The sequence below is a fragment of the Microcaecilia unicolor genome, chromosome 7, assembly GCF_901765095.1.
Source record: "Microcaecilia unicolor chromosome 7, aMicUni1.1, whole genome shotgun sequence".
Classification (NCBI taxonomy): Eukaryota; Metazoa; Chordata; class Amphibia; order Gymnophiona; family Siphonopidae; genus Microcaecilia; species Microcaecilia unicolor.
In genome coordinates this window covers 217,596,404-217,614,282 of record NC_044037.1, presented here as the reverse complement: position 1 = coordinate 217,614,282, position 17,879 = coordinate 217,596,404, and the positions used below count along the sequence as shown (strand labels likewise).

General features: G+C 39.7%; 1 protein-coding gene across 1 annotated transcript in view; it reads right to left on the bottom strand.

Annotated features, from left to right (window-relative positions):
* Window positions 1-17,879, bottom strand: part of CCDC141 (coiled-coil domain containing 141) — a 237,817-nt gene that overhangs the window by 176,031 nt on the left and 43,907 nt on the right. The window contains exon 6 of the mRNA XM_030210847.1: window positions 7,176-7,429. Coding sequence (XP_030066707.1) covers window positions 7,176-7,429 — 254 coding nt within the window. The remainder of the gene's footprint in view (window positions 1-7,175; window positions 7,430-17,879) is intronic.

The following is a 17,879-nucleotide window of genomic DNA, read 5'->3' as shown; positions in this document are numbered from 1 at the left end:
AGGTGCACTGCATTACAGAATACGCTTAGCGAGTTGTACATGTAAATTCTAATTATTGCCAATTAGTGCTCATTATTGCTTAAGTGCTGTTATCAATGTTAAAAGTTACGCATGTTATACACCTGGATTTCAGCATGGATCTCTAGGTGCGCTATATAGAATCCAGGGGAAAATGGATTAAGCATGTTTATAAATCAGGCCCTTATTGTGTTTTGTTCATAACACAAACGTAGAATCTAAAATGGAAGTTATTTTTCCACTTGAAGTGCCATGAAATTGTATATAGGAGTAACACGAGGAATATAGGAGTAACACAAGTGGAGGAGTGGCCTAGTGGTTAGGGTGGTGGACTTTGGTCCTGAGGAACTGAGTTCAATTCCCACTGCAGGCACAGGCAGCTCCTTGTGACTCTGGGCAAGTCACTTAACCCTCCATTGCCCCATGTAAGCCACATTGAGCCTGCCATGAGTGGGAAAGTGTGGGGTACAAATGTAACAAAAAAAATTTTTTTCAGTATTTCAATACATTCTGCAACAGGCAGAAAGATACCATTTCAAATGGAAATAATTATAGTTTTCAACAGAAAAGTCAGCTCTTTTCCCAAAATGACCCTTTCCTTCCAAGCTAGAGATAAGGAAATGAATACAAAGTAGAATCTGAAATCCTCAAGCTACTCTGCTGCACCTCCTGTATGTGCCACTGCCAAGCCTCAGAGCAGCTGAACATATTTGCAGCTGATGACAATGAGTAAGGTTTATGGTGTCTGAATTCAGTCAGTGGCGGGTCTGAATGTGTTTTTATAAGCTCTCCCCCAATTAAGCTAATGCTTTTTGTCTGTGACAATTGTTCCTATCTGTTGTGATTCATATCATGCTGCAAAACAATGTACATGGATGCATTGCATATCTATTCATGTATTGTTAGCTGGAAATATATCTTATGGCTGGTCTTTTAGACCTGTGCTTTTCAATCCAGTCATCAGGGACCACCTGACCAGTCAGGTTTTCAGGATACTGACAATGAATATGTTAGTGCATTTCCTCCATTGCATACAATTATCTCTCATGCATATTCATGTGGGTATCCTGAAAACCCAACTGACACCGGTAATCCATGGTTGAAAACCACTGTTTTAGACAATTGTTGATTTTAAAACAGTCATAAGAACATAAGAGTAGCCATACTGGGTCAGACTAATGGTCCATCTAGGCCAGTATCCGTTTTCCAAACAGTGGCCAAAGCCAGGTCACAAGTACCTGGCAGAAACCCAAATCATGGCAACACTCCATACTACAAATCCCAGGGCAAGCAGTGGTTTCCCACGTCTTTCTCAATAGCAGACTATGGACTTTTCCTCCAGGAATTTGCCCAAACCTTTTTTTTTACCCAGATACGCTAACCGCTGTTACTACCTCCTCCGACCTTTTTTTTAACCCAGATACGCTAACAGCTGTTACCACCTCCTCCGACAAAGAGTTCCAGAGCTTAAATATTCATTGAGTGAAAAAAATATTTCTTCCTATTTGTTTTAAAAGTATTTCCATATAAGTTCCTCGAGTGTCCCCTAGTCTTTGTACTTTTGGAACAAGTAAAAAATCGATTTACTTCTACTCGTTCTACACTACTCAGGATTTTGTAGACCTCAATCATATCTCCCCTCATCTGTCTCTTTTCCAAGCTGAACATAGTAACATAGTATAGTAACATAGTAGACGACGGCAGAAAAAGACCTGCACAGTCCATCCAGTCTGCCCAACAAGATAAACTCATATGTGCTACTTGTTGTGTATACCTTACCTTGATTTGTACCTGTCCTTTTCAGGGCACAGACCATATAAGTCTGCCGAGCACTATCCCCGCCTCCCAACCACCAGCCCCGCCTACCACCACCGGTTCTGGCACAGACCGTATAAGTCTGCCCAGCACTATCCCTGCCTCCCAACCACCAGTCCCGCCTCCCACCACCGGCTCTGGCACAGACCGTATAAGTCTGCCCAGCACCATCCCCGCCTCCCGCCACCAGCTCTGACACCCAATCTCGGCTAAGCTCCTTAGGATCCATTCCTTCTGAACAGGATTCCTTTATGTTTATCCCACACATGTTTGAATTCCGTTACCATTTTCATTTCCACCACCTCCCGTGGGAGGGCATTCCAAGCATCCACTACTCTCTCTGTGAAAAAATACTTCCTGACATTTTTCTTGAGTCTGCCCCCCTTCAATCTCATTTCATGTCCTCTCGTTCTACCGCCTTCGCATCTCCGGAAAAGGTTCGTTTGCGGATTAATACCTTTCAAATATTTGAACGTCTGTATCATATCACCCCTGTTTCTCCTTTCCTCCAGGGTATACATGTTCAGGTCAGCAAGTCTCTCCTCATACGTCTTGTAACGCAAATCCCATACCATTCTCGTAGCTTTTCTTTGCATCGCTTCAATTCTTTTTACATTCTTAGTAAGATACGGCCTCCAAAACTGAACACAATACTCTAGGTGGGGTCTCACCAACGATTTATACAGGGGCATCAACACCCCCTTTCTTCTGCTGGTCACACCTCTCTCTATACAGCCTAACCACCTTCTAGCTATGGCCACCGCCTTGTCACACTGTTTTGTCACCTTCAAATCCTCAGATACTATCACCCCAAGATCCCTCTCCCCGTCCGTACTTATCAGACTCTCCCCGCCTAACACATACGTCTCCTGTGAATTTCTATTCCCTAAGTGCATCACTTTGCATTTCTTCGCATTGAATTTTAATTGCCAAACCTTAGACCATTCTTCTAGCTTCCATAGGTCCTTTTTCATGTTTTCCACTCCCTCCGGGGTGTCCACTCCATTACAGATCTTAGTATCATCCGCAAATAGGCAAACGTTACCTTCTAACCCTTCGGCAATGTCACTCACAAATATATTGAACAGAATCGGCCCCAGCACCGATCCATGAGGCACTCCACTACTCACCTTTCCCTCCTCCGAGTGAATTCCATTCACCACCACCCTCTGGCGGCTGTCCGTCAACCAGTTCCTAATCCAGTTCACCACTTCGGGTCCTATCTTCAGCCCATCCAGTTTATTTAAGAGTCTCCTGTGGGGAACCATGTCAAAAGCTTTGCTGAAATCTAAGTAGCTTATGTCCATAGCTCGTCCCTGATTCAATTCTCCTGTCACCCAATCAAATAATTCAATGAGATTCGTTTAGCATGATTTCCCTTTGGTAAAACCATGTTGTCTCGGATCTTGCAACTTATTGGCTTCCAGGAAATTCACTATCCTTTCCTTCAGCTTCGCTTCCATTACTTTTCCAATAACCGAATTGAGGCTTACCAGCCTGTAGTTTCCAGCTTCTTCCCTATCACCACTTTTGTGAAGAGGGACCACATCCGCCATTCTCCAATCCCTCGGAACCTCTCCCGTCTGCAAGGATATATTAAACAAATCTTTAAGAGGACCTGCCAGAACCTCTCTGATCTCCCTCAATATCCTGGGGTGGATCCCATCCGGTCCCATGGCTTTGTCCACCTTTAGCTTTTCAAGTTGTTCATACACACTCCCTTCCATGAACAGTGCTCTTTCCACTTCAATCTCATTTGTACTTTTTCCAGTCCATCGCGGTCCTTCTCCAGGATTTTCTTCTGTGAAAACAGAACAAAAGTATCTATTTAGCAAATTTGCTTTTTCTTCATCATTATCTACATAGTGGTTCGCAGTATCTTTCAGTCTCACAATTCCCTTTTTAGTCATTCTCCTTTCACTAATATACCTGAAGAAATTTTTGTCACCCCTTCTTACATTTCTAGTCATTTGTTCTTCTGTTTGCGCTTTCGCCAGACGTATCTATCTCTTGGCTTCTTTCAGTTTCATCCGGTATTTCATCCCTAACCTCTTTAGCCTTTCCTCATATGTGAGGAGTTCCATCCCCTTTATCATTTTAGTCGCTCTTCTTTGAACCTTTTCTAATTTCGCTATATATTTTTTGAGATACGATGACCAGAACTGAATGCAATACTCAAGGTGTGGATGCACCATGGAGTGATGCAAAGGCATTATAGTATTTTCGGTCTTATTCACCATCCCTTTCCTAATAATTCCTAGCCTCCTGTTTGCTTTTTTGGCTGCCACCGCACACTGAGCAGAAGATTTCAGCGTATTATCTACAGAGACACCAAGATCCTTTTCTTGAGTGCTGACCCCCAAGGTGGACCCTAGCATCACCTTGCATTTGTCTGTTTTAAATTTCATCTACCATTTGGTCATTCAGTCTTCTAATTTCCTAAGGTCTTCCTGCAATATTTCAAAGTCCACACGTGTTTTAACAACCTTGAATAGTTTTGTATCATCTGCAAATTTGATCACCTTGCTCGTCATTTCGATTTCCATATCACTTATAAATATGTTAAATAGTACCGGTCCCAGTACAGATCCCTGCGGCACTCCACTGTTCACTCTCCTCCATTGAGAGAAATGACCATTTAACCCTACCCTCAGTTTTCTGTCCAATAACCAATTCCTAATCCACACCAGAACCTTGCCTCCTATCCCATGACTCTTTATTTTACTCAGGAGTCTCATGAGGAACTTTATCAAAAGCTTTCTGAAAATCTAGATACACTACATCAACCGACTCACCTTTATCCACATGTTTATTCACGCCTTCAAAGAAATGAAGCAAATTGGTGAGGCAAGACTTCCCTCGGCTGAACCAATGCTGACTCTGTTCCATTAAACCATGTTTGTCTACATGTTCTATAATTTTATTCTTTATAATAGTTTACACTATTTTGCCCAGCACCAACGTCAGGCTTACCGGTCTATAATTTCCTGGCTCACCCCTAGAACCCTTTTCAAAAATTGGCATCACATTGACCACCCTCCAATCTTCAGGTACTCTGGACGATTTTAATGACAGTTTACATATTACTAACAGCAGATCAGCAATTTCATGCTTGAGTTCTTTCAGTACCCTTGGATGTATGCCATCCAGTCCAGGTGATTTACTAATATTTAACTTGTCAATTTGACTCAGTACATCTTCCAGGTTCACCGATATTTCTTTCATTTCCTCCGCATCATCACCCTTAAAAACCATTTCCGGTACAGGCAGATCTTCTTCCATAAAGACAGCAGCAAAGAATTTATTCAGTTTCTCCGCTATGGCCTTGTCCTCCCTGAGTGCCTCTTTTGCTCCTTCGTGATCTAACGGTCCCACGAATTCCCTCACAGGCATTCTGCTTCTGATGTACCTGAAAAAGTTATTACTGTGAGTTTTAGTCTCTGTGGCAAGTTTCTCTTCATATTCTCATTTAGCCTTCTTTTATTAATGCTTTGCATCTGACTTGCCAGTGCTTATGTTGCTTCTTATTTTCTTTGGGTCCTTTTTCCATTCTTTGAAAGACAATCTTTTAGCTGTAATGGCTTCTTTTACTTCACCTTTTAAACATGCTGGCTGATGTTTTCTCTTCTTTCCTCCTTTGCAAATACATGGAATGCATCTGGACTGGGCTTCCAAGATGGTATAATTGAATAATGTCCACGCCTAATTTAGTGTCTTAACCTTTGCAGCCGATCCTTTTAGTTTGTTTTTAAGCATTTTCCTCATTTTATTTTAGTCAACCTTTTGAAAATTAAATACAGCTACAGTAGATTTCTTTTGCGGGTTCATCCCAGATAGTAGCTCAGACTTGATCATGTTATGATCACTGTTTCCCAGGGGACCCAACACCGCCCCCTCTTGCACTATGCCCTGCATGCCACCAAGGACCAGTTGCTCCAAGAAGCAGTTGTTTATTACATCTAGAAATTTTATCTCCCTGGCACTCTCTGATATAACATTTATCCAGTCAATATTGGGGTAATTGAAATCATCCATTATTATAGCATTGCCCAATTTGCCAGCTTTCCTAATCTCTGTAAACATTTCTTCATCCATCTGTTCGTTCTGTCCCTGCGTACAGTAGTACAGCCCTACAAGAATACTTTATAGATAGAAATTCCATGTGTGAAGGAATTTCTATCTTTAATGATTCCATACTGCTATCTGTTTCATGCAGAATGTTCCCATCTGGACTTACTACAGTACTCTTCCTCTGCTGTGCACTAATGTTAGCATTAGTGCATGGCCAGTGTAACAAAATGTGGGAGCCCTTACCGCCTCTTATTTAGGAGGCTTTAAGGGCTCTCACGTTAAGTCGGTGTTATTCAGTTTTTACACTCTAATGTCAGTACTCAAACTGCATAGCACTTCCATGCCCATTATTTGCCTCTAACATGTTCTCTCCAAAAAAATAAGAAGATAAAAAAATACCTTGCAGTTAGTGTGTGCAAAATGTCAAAACTAACAAAACGCTTTAACATGTCCTGCATTGGGCCATTTTTCTCGCATTAAGCGAGAATTAATGCTTAATGCGGTTTAGTAAGAGGGCCCCAAAATTAGTAGCATAAATGCTTTGAATAGTGGGCCATTAATCACCAGGTAAATTAAATGGATGGATTATTTTAGCGTTAATTTTACCTTTTATTTATTTATGCAATTCATTTTCTCTCCATTGACATGAGCTATTGGTTGCACATATATCTGTTTATGATTAGTGTTGTTCTTTGTATTTCTTTTTGTGGCTACCTTTTTATTAATATTTTTAAACTTTAAAAATTTGTATTGTTAATGTAACCAAGTTTTTCCTTCCCTATAGTGACTATATTAGGCAGTTTACTTGCTGCAACAGCAGAATGACATGTACACTGGAACAATAAGACAGGGAATTACATACATAGTGTAAACATCTGCCCCAGTGTGACACCCTACCACTATGCAGAAACACCTGCCTTGGTCAATCTTGGGTCTTCTGACAGAATAACACCTGCATGCAGGCTGCTGGGGGGAGGTTTCTTACATCTGATAAATTGAACCCTAGGCTCTTCATGTCATTTTAAAGCTATTATTCCATCCCTGTATTTATTTGTTTGAAAGGTAGATGGATAAAAGCTGACCTGAGTGACAGCTAAAAACTGGTCCATGCTTTCTTCTGTAGCAGAGTTAGGAGTTATATGCAGAGTGCATTGAGTGCATCCTCCATTCCTCGTTTGAGACTAGTAACATCATGTGTCTTGGTTCTGACACCCCTTTCCACAGTATATTACTATAAAAGATGGGTCGCAACATTAATATATATGTCTTACCTGGTCTTCCTTCTGATGCCACTGAAAAATGTGCAGAAGCTGCTCTAGGTCTTGGTACTGCTGTTTGAGACGTTTATCCAGCTGCCTTCTCCTGTCTTGTAGTAGTTCTAGTAGGCTGTCAATTTTCAAGCAACTGCTGTGCGCACCATGAATTATCTCTGGGTTTGCAACAGGCCAGTCTGATTTGAATTCCTCTATGAAGTCACTCAGCTTATGGCTTATGTTTAATAGCAGCAGCGATTTTTCCAGAAGGACTACAAGAAAGAAATCCATATAGAACTTATCAATAATGTATATTTTTCCATTATTTCTCTTAATGCATCATATTGAACTTGAGTATTCTTTTGGTATCTTAAATGCTCCTGAATGAGGAAATAGCATGAGCCAAAATCACAGGTATATCATACAATGCTGCCAATGTACTTTAGTAATAACTAGTATTGAACGATAAACAGAATGCCTGGTTAGATTCCAAACAATTTGAGTAGCTGGAATACTTCTACCAGAAGTTTCCTGTTTTGGGAACTTAACTGTTTCTAATGTTCAGGTAATTGTTTCTTTAAAAGAAATCATGGTAGCCTCTTTCAAAAAACTAATTTTATCATACAACAGGATTATTTCCCTCTGGACAGGGTATTTGGTGTCACTTAACACTGTGCTTGCTAAATTCAGATATATCTGAGCAATTTCAGATTATTTTTGAATTACACACCTAAAGTGTTAATGCCCTGTCCTGACTTGTGAGAGGATTATTATTTAAACCGGTGATTTTCAAACTTTTTCACCTCGTGGCACACTGACAAGGCTCAAAAATTGTCAAGGCACACCATCAGTTTTTTAAGGATATATGTTTTATCATTTAACAAACTAGTATTAGATTGTGTTTAAAGGTCAAAAATTAATGGCTCCTTTTACAAAGCAGCACTACCAATTAACATGTGCCGAATATGATGAAGCCCATTCAATTTCTCTGGGCTTTGTCACATTTGCCATGCCAGAATCGCTAGGGCGGCTTTGTAAAATAAACCCAATATTTTTAATCATTGCATTATCTTTATAGCTGAATATTTTTATTGAAAACACAAGTTGGCAAAAGGGCAACAATACACATCAAAGATAATGAAAATAGCTACAAATAACATGCATTCAAAAAGAACAATTTTAAAGCGAATTCCACCACCCACCCACCAACCCACCTGTGCTGGAGGAACTGAATTTCCAGTTATAATGCCATCAGCGGTCAGCAAAATGCTGATCACAGCCGGCTGAATATTGGGCCCAAATATAAGTCCATTCTGTTGATAATAGATTTTAGCATAGTGATGTTTTAATGGAATTGTATCAGCTAGTGTTAAGCTATATTAGCTTGCTGCCCTTATTGAGTTTGTTTTATTTTTTTGTGAAATGTTTTGTCTGTATTATTATTATATTATGTCATGTGTTGATTGCAAACTAACTAGAAAAGTAGACAGGTGATATACAAGCATTTAAAATAAATAACTGTAACTCTTTGGAAGTAGATTCCATAGTATCCATAAAGCCCATACAATCTCATAGACACGCACCAATACACTCTCTGAACCTCTACTCCCGCGCTCTCACCACTCTTAAGCCTACCCACTGATAAAATTGTCAGACCTCCCTGTTCCCTCGATTATGTTTTGCCCCCCTCTCAACTCACCCCTGTTATATTCCACTGTTCTATCCCCTAAGAATATCCTGAATTTACTCTCTTATATAATTCTTCACAATGTAACCCATAATTGTACTGCAACCAATTGCACTTCCACCACAATGTATTGTAAGCCACACTGAGCCCACAAATAGGTGGGGAAATGTGGGATACAAATGCAAATAAATAAATATAAGGAAATGCCTGTTTCTTCATGTTGCATATCTAATCTCTGTATGGGTTGACAAAATGTAGGTGCAGATCCCAGATGCTTGCAGAAACGAATTACTTAGATGCTAACAATCAGTTGTAATTGGCACTTAAATGGCACTAATTACAACTTCTGCTTAGAACTACTTATGAGCTATTCTATGACTACCTAAATGCCATCAAGTCTATACGGTATTTCTGCTGTTTAGATAGAGGGGGCTTCTCATACATCAACATCAATATTATACCCAACTCCCAAATCTATTTCGATATTTCTTCTCCTCATATCGTATGTATTACTTGTATAGGATCTATCAGATTTCTCTGTCACCACCATTCAGGCTATATGTGAGCCAGGCACTTCTCATGGTGGGCAGATATTCCTCATTTGATCCAATTTTTAAACTTTTTAAATATCATTTACTTTAAACATTCATCAACTCCTATAATCCACATTAGCACTTAGCTCAAATGCGGTATCTTCTCCGATCTTCTATCTTTATTTAAATTAACAACGATCATTCATCTCGGAGACCCCTCAGTCCGACATGAACTCATGTTTCGCATCTATTGCTGTATCAAGGCATGTCTCCCAAGTTAATTCTATTGTATCTATAAATATAACATAGCACATATAAAGTGTTGTGACAGACATAAAAAATATATATATTCTATTGTTAAAAGATATGGAATACATAATGTATTGATGAAATGTGTCATATTAAGATAAGTTGAATGAAAACCTTGCACTCGTGGTATATGTTTAACGGATTGGATTATGAGATATTAAGGATATGTATATTTGTTCATATATATTAAATAAAATTATTAAAGATGACAGTTTATTTTATGCATAATTCAATTTGATGCTCCGTGAAATAAGTGAAAGATGAAGAAAAAAACTTTGTTTAAAGATGAAGATAAAATCAATACAGAAAGATCTCTATCATTCTGACACTCCTTATTGAGGGATAACAACAAAAAATATATATTTTTGTAAAAATAAGACCAAAAGGGGTTTTTTTGGAATGAAAAAAAGGGGGATGGAAAGAATAACAATGATAAAAATAAAAATAAAAAATGAGAATCATGAGAAAACTGCTAGGTCCAATTCTGCATTAAGTCCTGCTGGGTGCAGTGTGTTCAGCTCAAAGATAGTTCGTTGCTCTTGTTTGAGTAGCATTGAGTCAAAATTTCCACCTCTCCATGGTTTAGGGATCACCTTGAATACACATGCAATGGTTTACCAGTGGTGCAGAGGAGTCCTTACATCTAATGCTACTTCTGTGTTCTATCATTCTGGTTTTTACTTTTCGGATTGTCTTTCCTATGTAGATCATATTGCAAGGACATATAATCAGATAGACTACACCCTCTGTGTTACAATTTGATGAGTGATTCAGTGGATAGCGCTTCATGGTAGATGGATGTATAAAGGTACTAGTGCTCATAGAGGATGCACATACTGAGCATGATCCACAAGGTCTGTGTCCAGTTATAGATTTAGGTGTAGATCTCATAGTGGGTAGGGCAGATTGAGCCACTATTTCTTTGATGTTTCTGTTTCTCGTATGTGCTACAGTTAGATGTTTGTTCTTAAAGCAGTCTAGGTTCTCTAAGATATGCCAATGTTTTTTCAAAATCTTTTGTATATCAGATGACAGATTCAAAAATTTGAGACTACATACTATATCAGGGTTCTTTCTTTGTACCTGGCCTTGTAACAGTGTATCTCTATTTGCAATTCTTGCCTTGTTAAGTCCTCTATTGACATTTTCCTCGGGGTATCCTCTTGAGAGAAACCTCGCCGCCATTGGTATTGCTTGATTCTCAAAATCATTGTAGTTGCTACAAAGTTTTCTCAATCGGAGGAATTGTGAATATGGTAAATTCTTTTTCAAACTTCTATTGTGGAAGCTCTGAAAGTGCAAAAAATGATTCTTATCAGTCAGTTTCCTGTATATCGTTGTGGTAAAATGATATGTTTCTTTTTTGATAAGGATGTCTAGAAATGGTATTTCTTCTTTGTCATATTTCATAGAGAATTTTAAATGTGGATTGAGGTTATTCAGCCATCCATGGAATTCCTTGAGTCTGTTGATAGTTCCCTTCCATAGAATCAAAATGTCGTCAATGTAGCGTTTCCATAGCTTAAGCTCCTCCTTAAAAGGGTGATCTTCCAAGTGTTGATGTTCAAAGAAGGCTACATAGAGTATTGCCAAATCAGGAGCCATACTTGCTCCCATCGCTGTGCCTTATATTTGTTTGTAAAAGGAATTCTGAAAACTGTAACTCTTTGGAAGTAGATTTCATAGTATTGAAATCATATAAGGAAATGCCTGTTTCTTCATGTTGCATATCTAATCTCTGTATGGGTTGCCAAAATGTAGGTGCAGATCCCAGATGCTTGCAGAAACTAATTACTTAGATGCTAACAATCAGTTGTAATTGGCATTTAAATGGCACTAATTACAACTTCTGCTTGGAACTACTTATGAGCTATTCTATGACTACCTAAATGTCATAGCATGCAGTCAAAAGGGAGTGTGGCCATGGAAAGGACATGGGCAGGTTGGGGTCTTCCCAGTTATTAGGTGTAATGTTACAGAATACTTGGATTTGGGTGGCAGGATTTATACCAGCTCTTGGCAGGCATTAGTCCTTGCACTCAAAGATGGACATGGGAATCTGATAAGCACTGTTTTCTAAAGCTTGCTTTGTGCTAATCAGCCTTTAAAGAATTGGCACTTAGCGCTATGCAATCATTATAAAATTGACGCTAACGCTCCTAGTGTGGATTTTAACAGCAGCTAACTTTGGGTGTCATTTACTGAATCTGGCCCTGAAGGTGTAGACAGAATCAGAGGCAAATCTTTGGAGGAATGTAGAACCCCTTCAGAAGAATATTGGGATTTTCTCTCAGGAAACTAGGGCAGTCTTTGTATATTCCTCTAAATATAAAGGCCAGGATTTTGAAGGTAACAGTATATCAGGTCACTTAAGCTCAAAGGCCAAGGAGGCACCTATTTTATAAAGCTACATTGGTCCCTTTCAGGCTCATTTTCGAAAGAGAAGGACGCACATCTTTTGACACAAATCGGAAGATGGGTGTCCTTCTCACAGGGTCACCCAAATCGGCATAATCAAAAGCCGATTTTGAGTGTCCCCAACTGCTTTCCATCGTGGGGACAACCAAAGTTCATGGGGGTGTCGGAGGCATAGCGAAGGCGGGACTTGGGCGTGCCTAACACATGGGCGTCCTTGACCCATAATGGAAAAAAAAAGGGCATCCCTGACGAGCACTTGGACAACTTTATCTGGTCCTGTTTTTCTTACGACCAAGCCACAAAAAGGTGCCCGAACTGACCAGATGACCACCGAAGAGAATCGGGGATCACTTCCCCCTACTCCCCCAGTGGTCACTAACCCCCTCCCACCCTCAAAAAACATCTTTAAAAATATTTTGTGCCAGCCTCTATGCCAGTCTCAAATGTCATACTCAGGTCAATCACAGCAATATGCAGGTCCCTGGAGCAGTTTTAGTGGGTGCAGTGCACTTCAGGCAGGTGGACCCAGGCCCATTCCCCCCTACCTGTTACACTTGTGGTGGTAAATGTGAGCCCTCCAAAACCCACCACAAACCCACTGTACCCACATCTAAGTGCCCCCCCTAAGGGCTATGGTAGTGGAATACAGTTGTGGGTAGTGGGTTTTTGGGGGGGTTGGGGGGCTCAGCACACAAAGTAAGGGAGCTATGTACCTGGAAGCGATTTCTGAAGTCCACTGCAGTGCCCCCTAGGGTGCACAGTTGGTGTCCTGGCATGTCAGGGGGACCAGTGCACTACGAATGCTGGCTACTCCCATGACAAAAGGGCTTGCATTTGGTCTTTTCTGAGATGGGTGTCCTTGGTTTCCATTATCGCCGAACCATCTCTAAGGACGACCTAAATGTCAAGATTGGGCATCCCCGACCATATTATCAAAATGAAAGGTGGACGTCCATCTTGTTTCAATAATACGGGTTTCCCTGCCCCTCCACCGGGACGTTTTGCGAGGACGTCCTCAGCAAAACTTGGGCGTCCATTTGGATTATGTCCCTCTATGTGTCTTTATACAATTCAGCACAAAAGCAGCTAAAATTGTAGCTAAAATTCAGCTGTGAGGGACAAAAAACGAGAGGCCAGATAATCCCATCAAGGAACAGAAGCCAGAAATAGTGAACACTATCGCCAGGATACCTTTATTAACAATTTGGGAGTTAATATTCAAAAGGGTTTAACCAGGCAGAACAGGCTCCTTCTGGTTAAAACTCACTAAGCTAGTCATCCTCTTAAGCTGGTACTGCCACTGAATGTTGCCTTTGACCACCTAGGCACCATCCGGTTAGTACCAAGAGAGTCCAAGAGCAGAGCTTGGATGGCGCCAGCACTTAACCAGCCCAGTAGTCCCTAAATGATAGAATAATGCTGCTTGCGAGGTTGCTCACAAGCAGTTATTCAGGTACCACACAAGTCAGTAACCTGTCTTTTGATGCACCATGATAAATACCCTTCTAAGTGTCAATCAAGGGAGATCAGTAGGCATTACACTTAGGCTCTGATCGGTAAGCACCGAGATGCCGTAGGAATATAATGGGGGTCTCGGCTTTTACCACCAGCTGATTTCTACTGTGAGCTAAAAACGCTACCATGCCTCAGTAAAAGACCCCCTAAGAGAATTACTGTTATTGGTTGACTTCTGATCTTTCCCATCCCCTCAGGTATTATGCATCAATGAGAGTGAAATATGTAATAGAGCTGAACTCTGTTTGCTAAAATACCTGTTACTAAAGCTTGTTGTTCATAGTGACTGCTGTAATAACTGTGTACATTTCTGCTGTGGTACATTGCCATAAGATCTATTCTTAGACAAACCCACTGTTGACATATCATATTGAAAATATGTGGTTTTCAACTCCTACTCTCTTGTCTGAAGGTCAGATCTGCTGAGCTGATCTGCTTGAATGCTCTTGTTTCCCATTATGTGTAGCACAGAGATACTTCTTAAATATTGTCCTGCCATGAGAAAAATGGAGCAGCGTCTTTCATTATGGCTATGGTCTTCATAGCTTTTTCCTAGTTGAATTATGTTACAGTTTTGTTGCCTGACTGTGTCCTGACCTGACAAGCATTGAATTAGTTTTGATATATTGTAAAGAATTTAGTGCTGTTCTCATTTATAAAATGCTCAACTGTGGGCTTGTCCTTAAAGTCTGTCTTGTAGAGTGGCACCTCATTCTTTTTGGCTTGCATCTGTAGTTATGTGTGCAGATGTTGTTGTCATTAAGAAGGCAGTTTTCAAAGGTATTTCCCCAGGTGAAAAGCATTTTACCCTCATAACTTGCCTGTTTGAAAATTGCCCATTATGCATGTGGGTAACAATATATATATTTTGTTCAGCAATATGTATGCTTTTACCTGAATTGAAGGACTTCCAGGAGTGTGGTTAGGTCAGGAGAGAAAACTCTCAGGTCAGTATTCAACTGGTGGTGGTCCGCTATCGCTGCTACTAAATTAAAGCCAGAAATTCAGTGCTGAGCTACATCCAGGAACTGGCACTGAATATGCAGGTCATTGGTGGCACCTACAGGTTATGCAGATTTGACCGATATTCAGTGACATATCCGCATAGCTAATCAGGCAAAGTCAGGACTACCTTTTGTGCTTTCCTACATGCCCGCAGTTGAGCATTTTATAAATAAGAACTGTACTAAATTCTTTACAATATTTCAAAACTAATTCAATGCTTGTCAGGTCAGGACATAGTCAGGCAACCAAACTGTAATGTAATTCAACTAGGAAAAAGCTAAGAAGACAGTAGCCATAATAAAAGAAACTGCATCATTTTTTCTCATGGGCAGGACAATATTTAAGAAGTATCTCTGTGTCACACAGAATAAGAGCATATAGGTAGCTATATAGGCACAGGGACTGAATATTGCTGGAGGCTGCATAACTCCCAGCTCCTTCCTGACTCTGTCTTTGGACTGCCTTGGTAGGTACCAACTGGAGAGTGGCACAGCAATTAAAGCCAATATTCAGCAGCATTGTCTGGTTGAGTGCTGCTGAATATTGGCTCCCAGCCAGCTCAGTGTGGTTTTAAGTGGGTAATAGCCTCTCCTGTCCACTTAAACCACCCCTGTCTGAATAGCTTAGGATTTTCAAGAATACGCATGTAGGTTTGGTTGGAAAATAATATATCCACTGAAAAGCAAGTTCTAATTTCTGCATGTACTTTTTCCATAGGCAATTTTCAAAGGGAAAGGGCATATGTACATTTCCTTTGAGAACTGGTACAAATATGCATATAAAAGCACCTATGGCCTTTGCAATTTGTGGCATTGTTTTGAAAATTTCCCAGTAAAGGAATCATGTGTAATAAATACATTCTATTTAGTAACAATACAAGTGAGTCCTTTGCTTCTCAGTGTGACATTTCTTACAAAGAAGAGTTCAAGATGTGACTTGGCCACACATGTACTGTTTGAGCCAATTCTGAAGGGTTCAGAAGTATAATTTTGTCCATGGTATCAAATCTGAAGCTAAAACCATTAGTCCTGTCCTGTACTGTCTTGATTGGTATATCTGTGCTATGAAATTAAGTCCTTTATTTTGGAAATAAATTTCTGCATTGTATCATATGATTTATATTATTACTCCTGCCTTATGTCAGGATGTTTTAAGTGAGTTAGAGTTTGGACGTGGGGATTTTAGATTTAATTAGTTGCTTTTCCAAGCCCAAATAACATTCAGATACAGCTGGTCTTAAAGTCTAATTGCTTCATTTAAAGTTTTAGTGCTCTTTAGTGAACATTAATTTGCATTAATGCATGTTTTCACTTAGATAATTTTATAAAGGCCTTTGCTCTCCATATATGTGGATAGTGGTAACTTAACTAAGGTATTTTATATGACTTGGATATGCTTCATTTGATTTAAAGGGAGGCCTTGAAAAATTGATTTCTAATAATCCAATCAATTAAAACCAAATGTGAATCAACCTCTGTTAAAGTCCGTATGTTGAAACAATGGACAACCAGTATGAATCAACTGAAGTGTAGCAAAGAACTTTTGAGCCAATAACAAACCATGAGAATGAAAGGACAACTGATGATTCACAAGTACTTCCAACATCCTTATAGAGTCTTGTAGACAGAGGGGAGGCGAAGCCCCCGTAAACAGTGTTGTCTATACAAATAATATTCCTACTAAATATACACAATAATGCCCTCTTTCCCCATGAATATGGGGGCAGCACAGTAACGATGAGGCTACTGTGTCAAGACCCTAGGTTACAGGAGACAGAGATGATATATTAGCATCACTGAAAGAAAAATGAACCTGGATGTCATCTGCATACATACATATGATGACTCTTAAAGACTGAATTATGCCTGACAATAAAGACAAAGATGGTTAAAAATTAAGGATGAAAGAATGGAACCCTGAGTAACTCCTGAAGAGATTATATGGGATGACAATAATGTCTTAAGCCACTGTATCTTAAAAGACCAATTAGGGAGATATAAGGAAAATCACTAAAGGACTCTACTTCCTACGGCAATATCCTGAAGAATAGGCTACAACAAAAGGTGATCAACTAAGTCAAGGGCAGCACTCATATTTAGAAAGATCTAGTAAATATTATTGAAATTGGCATAAATGAAGTTGAGCATACCAAGGAAAATGGCTTGTTACTAGGAAAGAGCCTAAAACCCACCTGCCTGAGGTGTAATTCTTTAGGTTTAGTAGTAAGATCAACTGAGGATGGATTGATCTTTGAGATGAAAGGTAGGTTTGAAATAGGATCATTGTTTTTTGGACTTGGACAGCACACCAAGACCTCAAATGTGGCATGAAGATCTTATGGCAACAAAAGAAGGATAAAAGGAAGTAATAGTTGCATGGAGAAGGTCAGACACAAACAGTGGAATGAAAACCCCCAAGGCATAGGAAGAAGGGCAGTGGCACCAACATTGACTAGAAGACCAAAAGGCAATAGGAGAGACGTAATGCAGCCTCTAGATAGGAAAGGTGAGGAGACTCTGCAGTCTATATTCTGGTCTCTTTCTTCAGTGGAGGAATAAGATAGTGGTTAGATACATTATCGGGGTCTTTTACAAAGGTGTGCTAGCGTTTTTAGCATGCCCTAAAAATTCATGTGTGCTAAATGGTAAAAATTGTTGTAGCGTTTAGCATGCACTAAAAATGTTAACGCACCTTTGTAAAAGGGGCCCTATGTAAATAGCTAAAATGGAACAAATGTGGCTCTAGCATACAATTTAATAATTTTTATTAAATTGTACGCTAGCGCTATATTTGTTTTTTTGGCTATGACACATTTGGTTTATTTCAATCATTGCTTTCTGTACATCATTTTCACTTTTGTCACTGTTTCACAGTCTGTTCCTGGTTTTCCTTTCATCTTGCATAGCTGATACTTTTGGCGCAAACAGATCATTTAAATGTTATTGTGCAGCACTGTACGTACTGATTTGCATGTGGAATGCTGCTCATTTGATGTGCAACTGTGCCGTCCAGTACAGCTCAGATCAGTGAGTTTTCTTTGCTTATTTAATATTCACTCTATTTGCTTCATCTGTATTCTGTCAGATTAATTTGCCACACGCTTTGATTCTATAGCCATTATCTGCCTGTATTTTTTTATTCTCCTGTCTATTCGTTTTACCATAGACTTTTAGCACCCGCATTTGCTGCGTTTAACATTTCTGTTGGTGTCTAAGTAAATCACTGTGTTCCACTTGCTGCACTTTGGGGACCTTT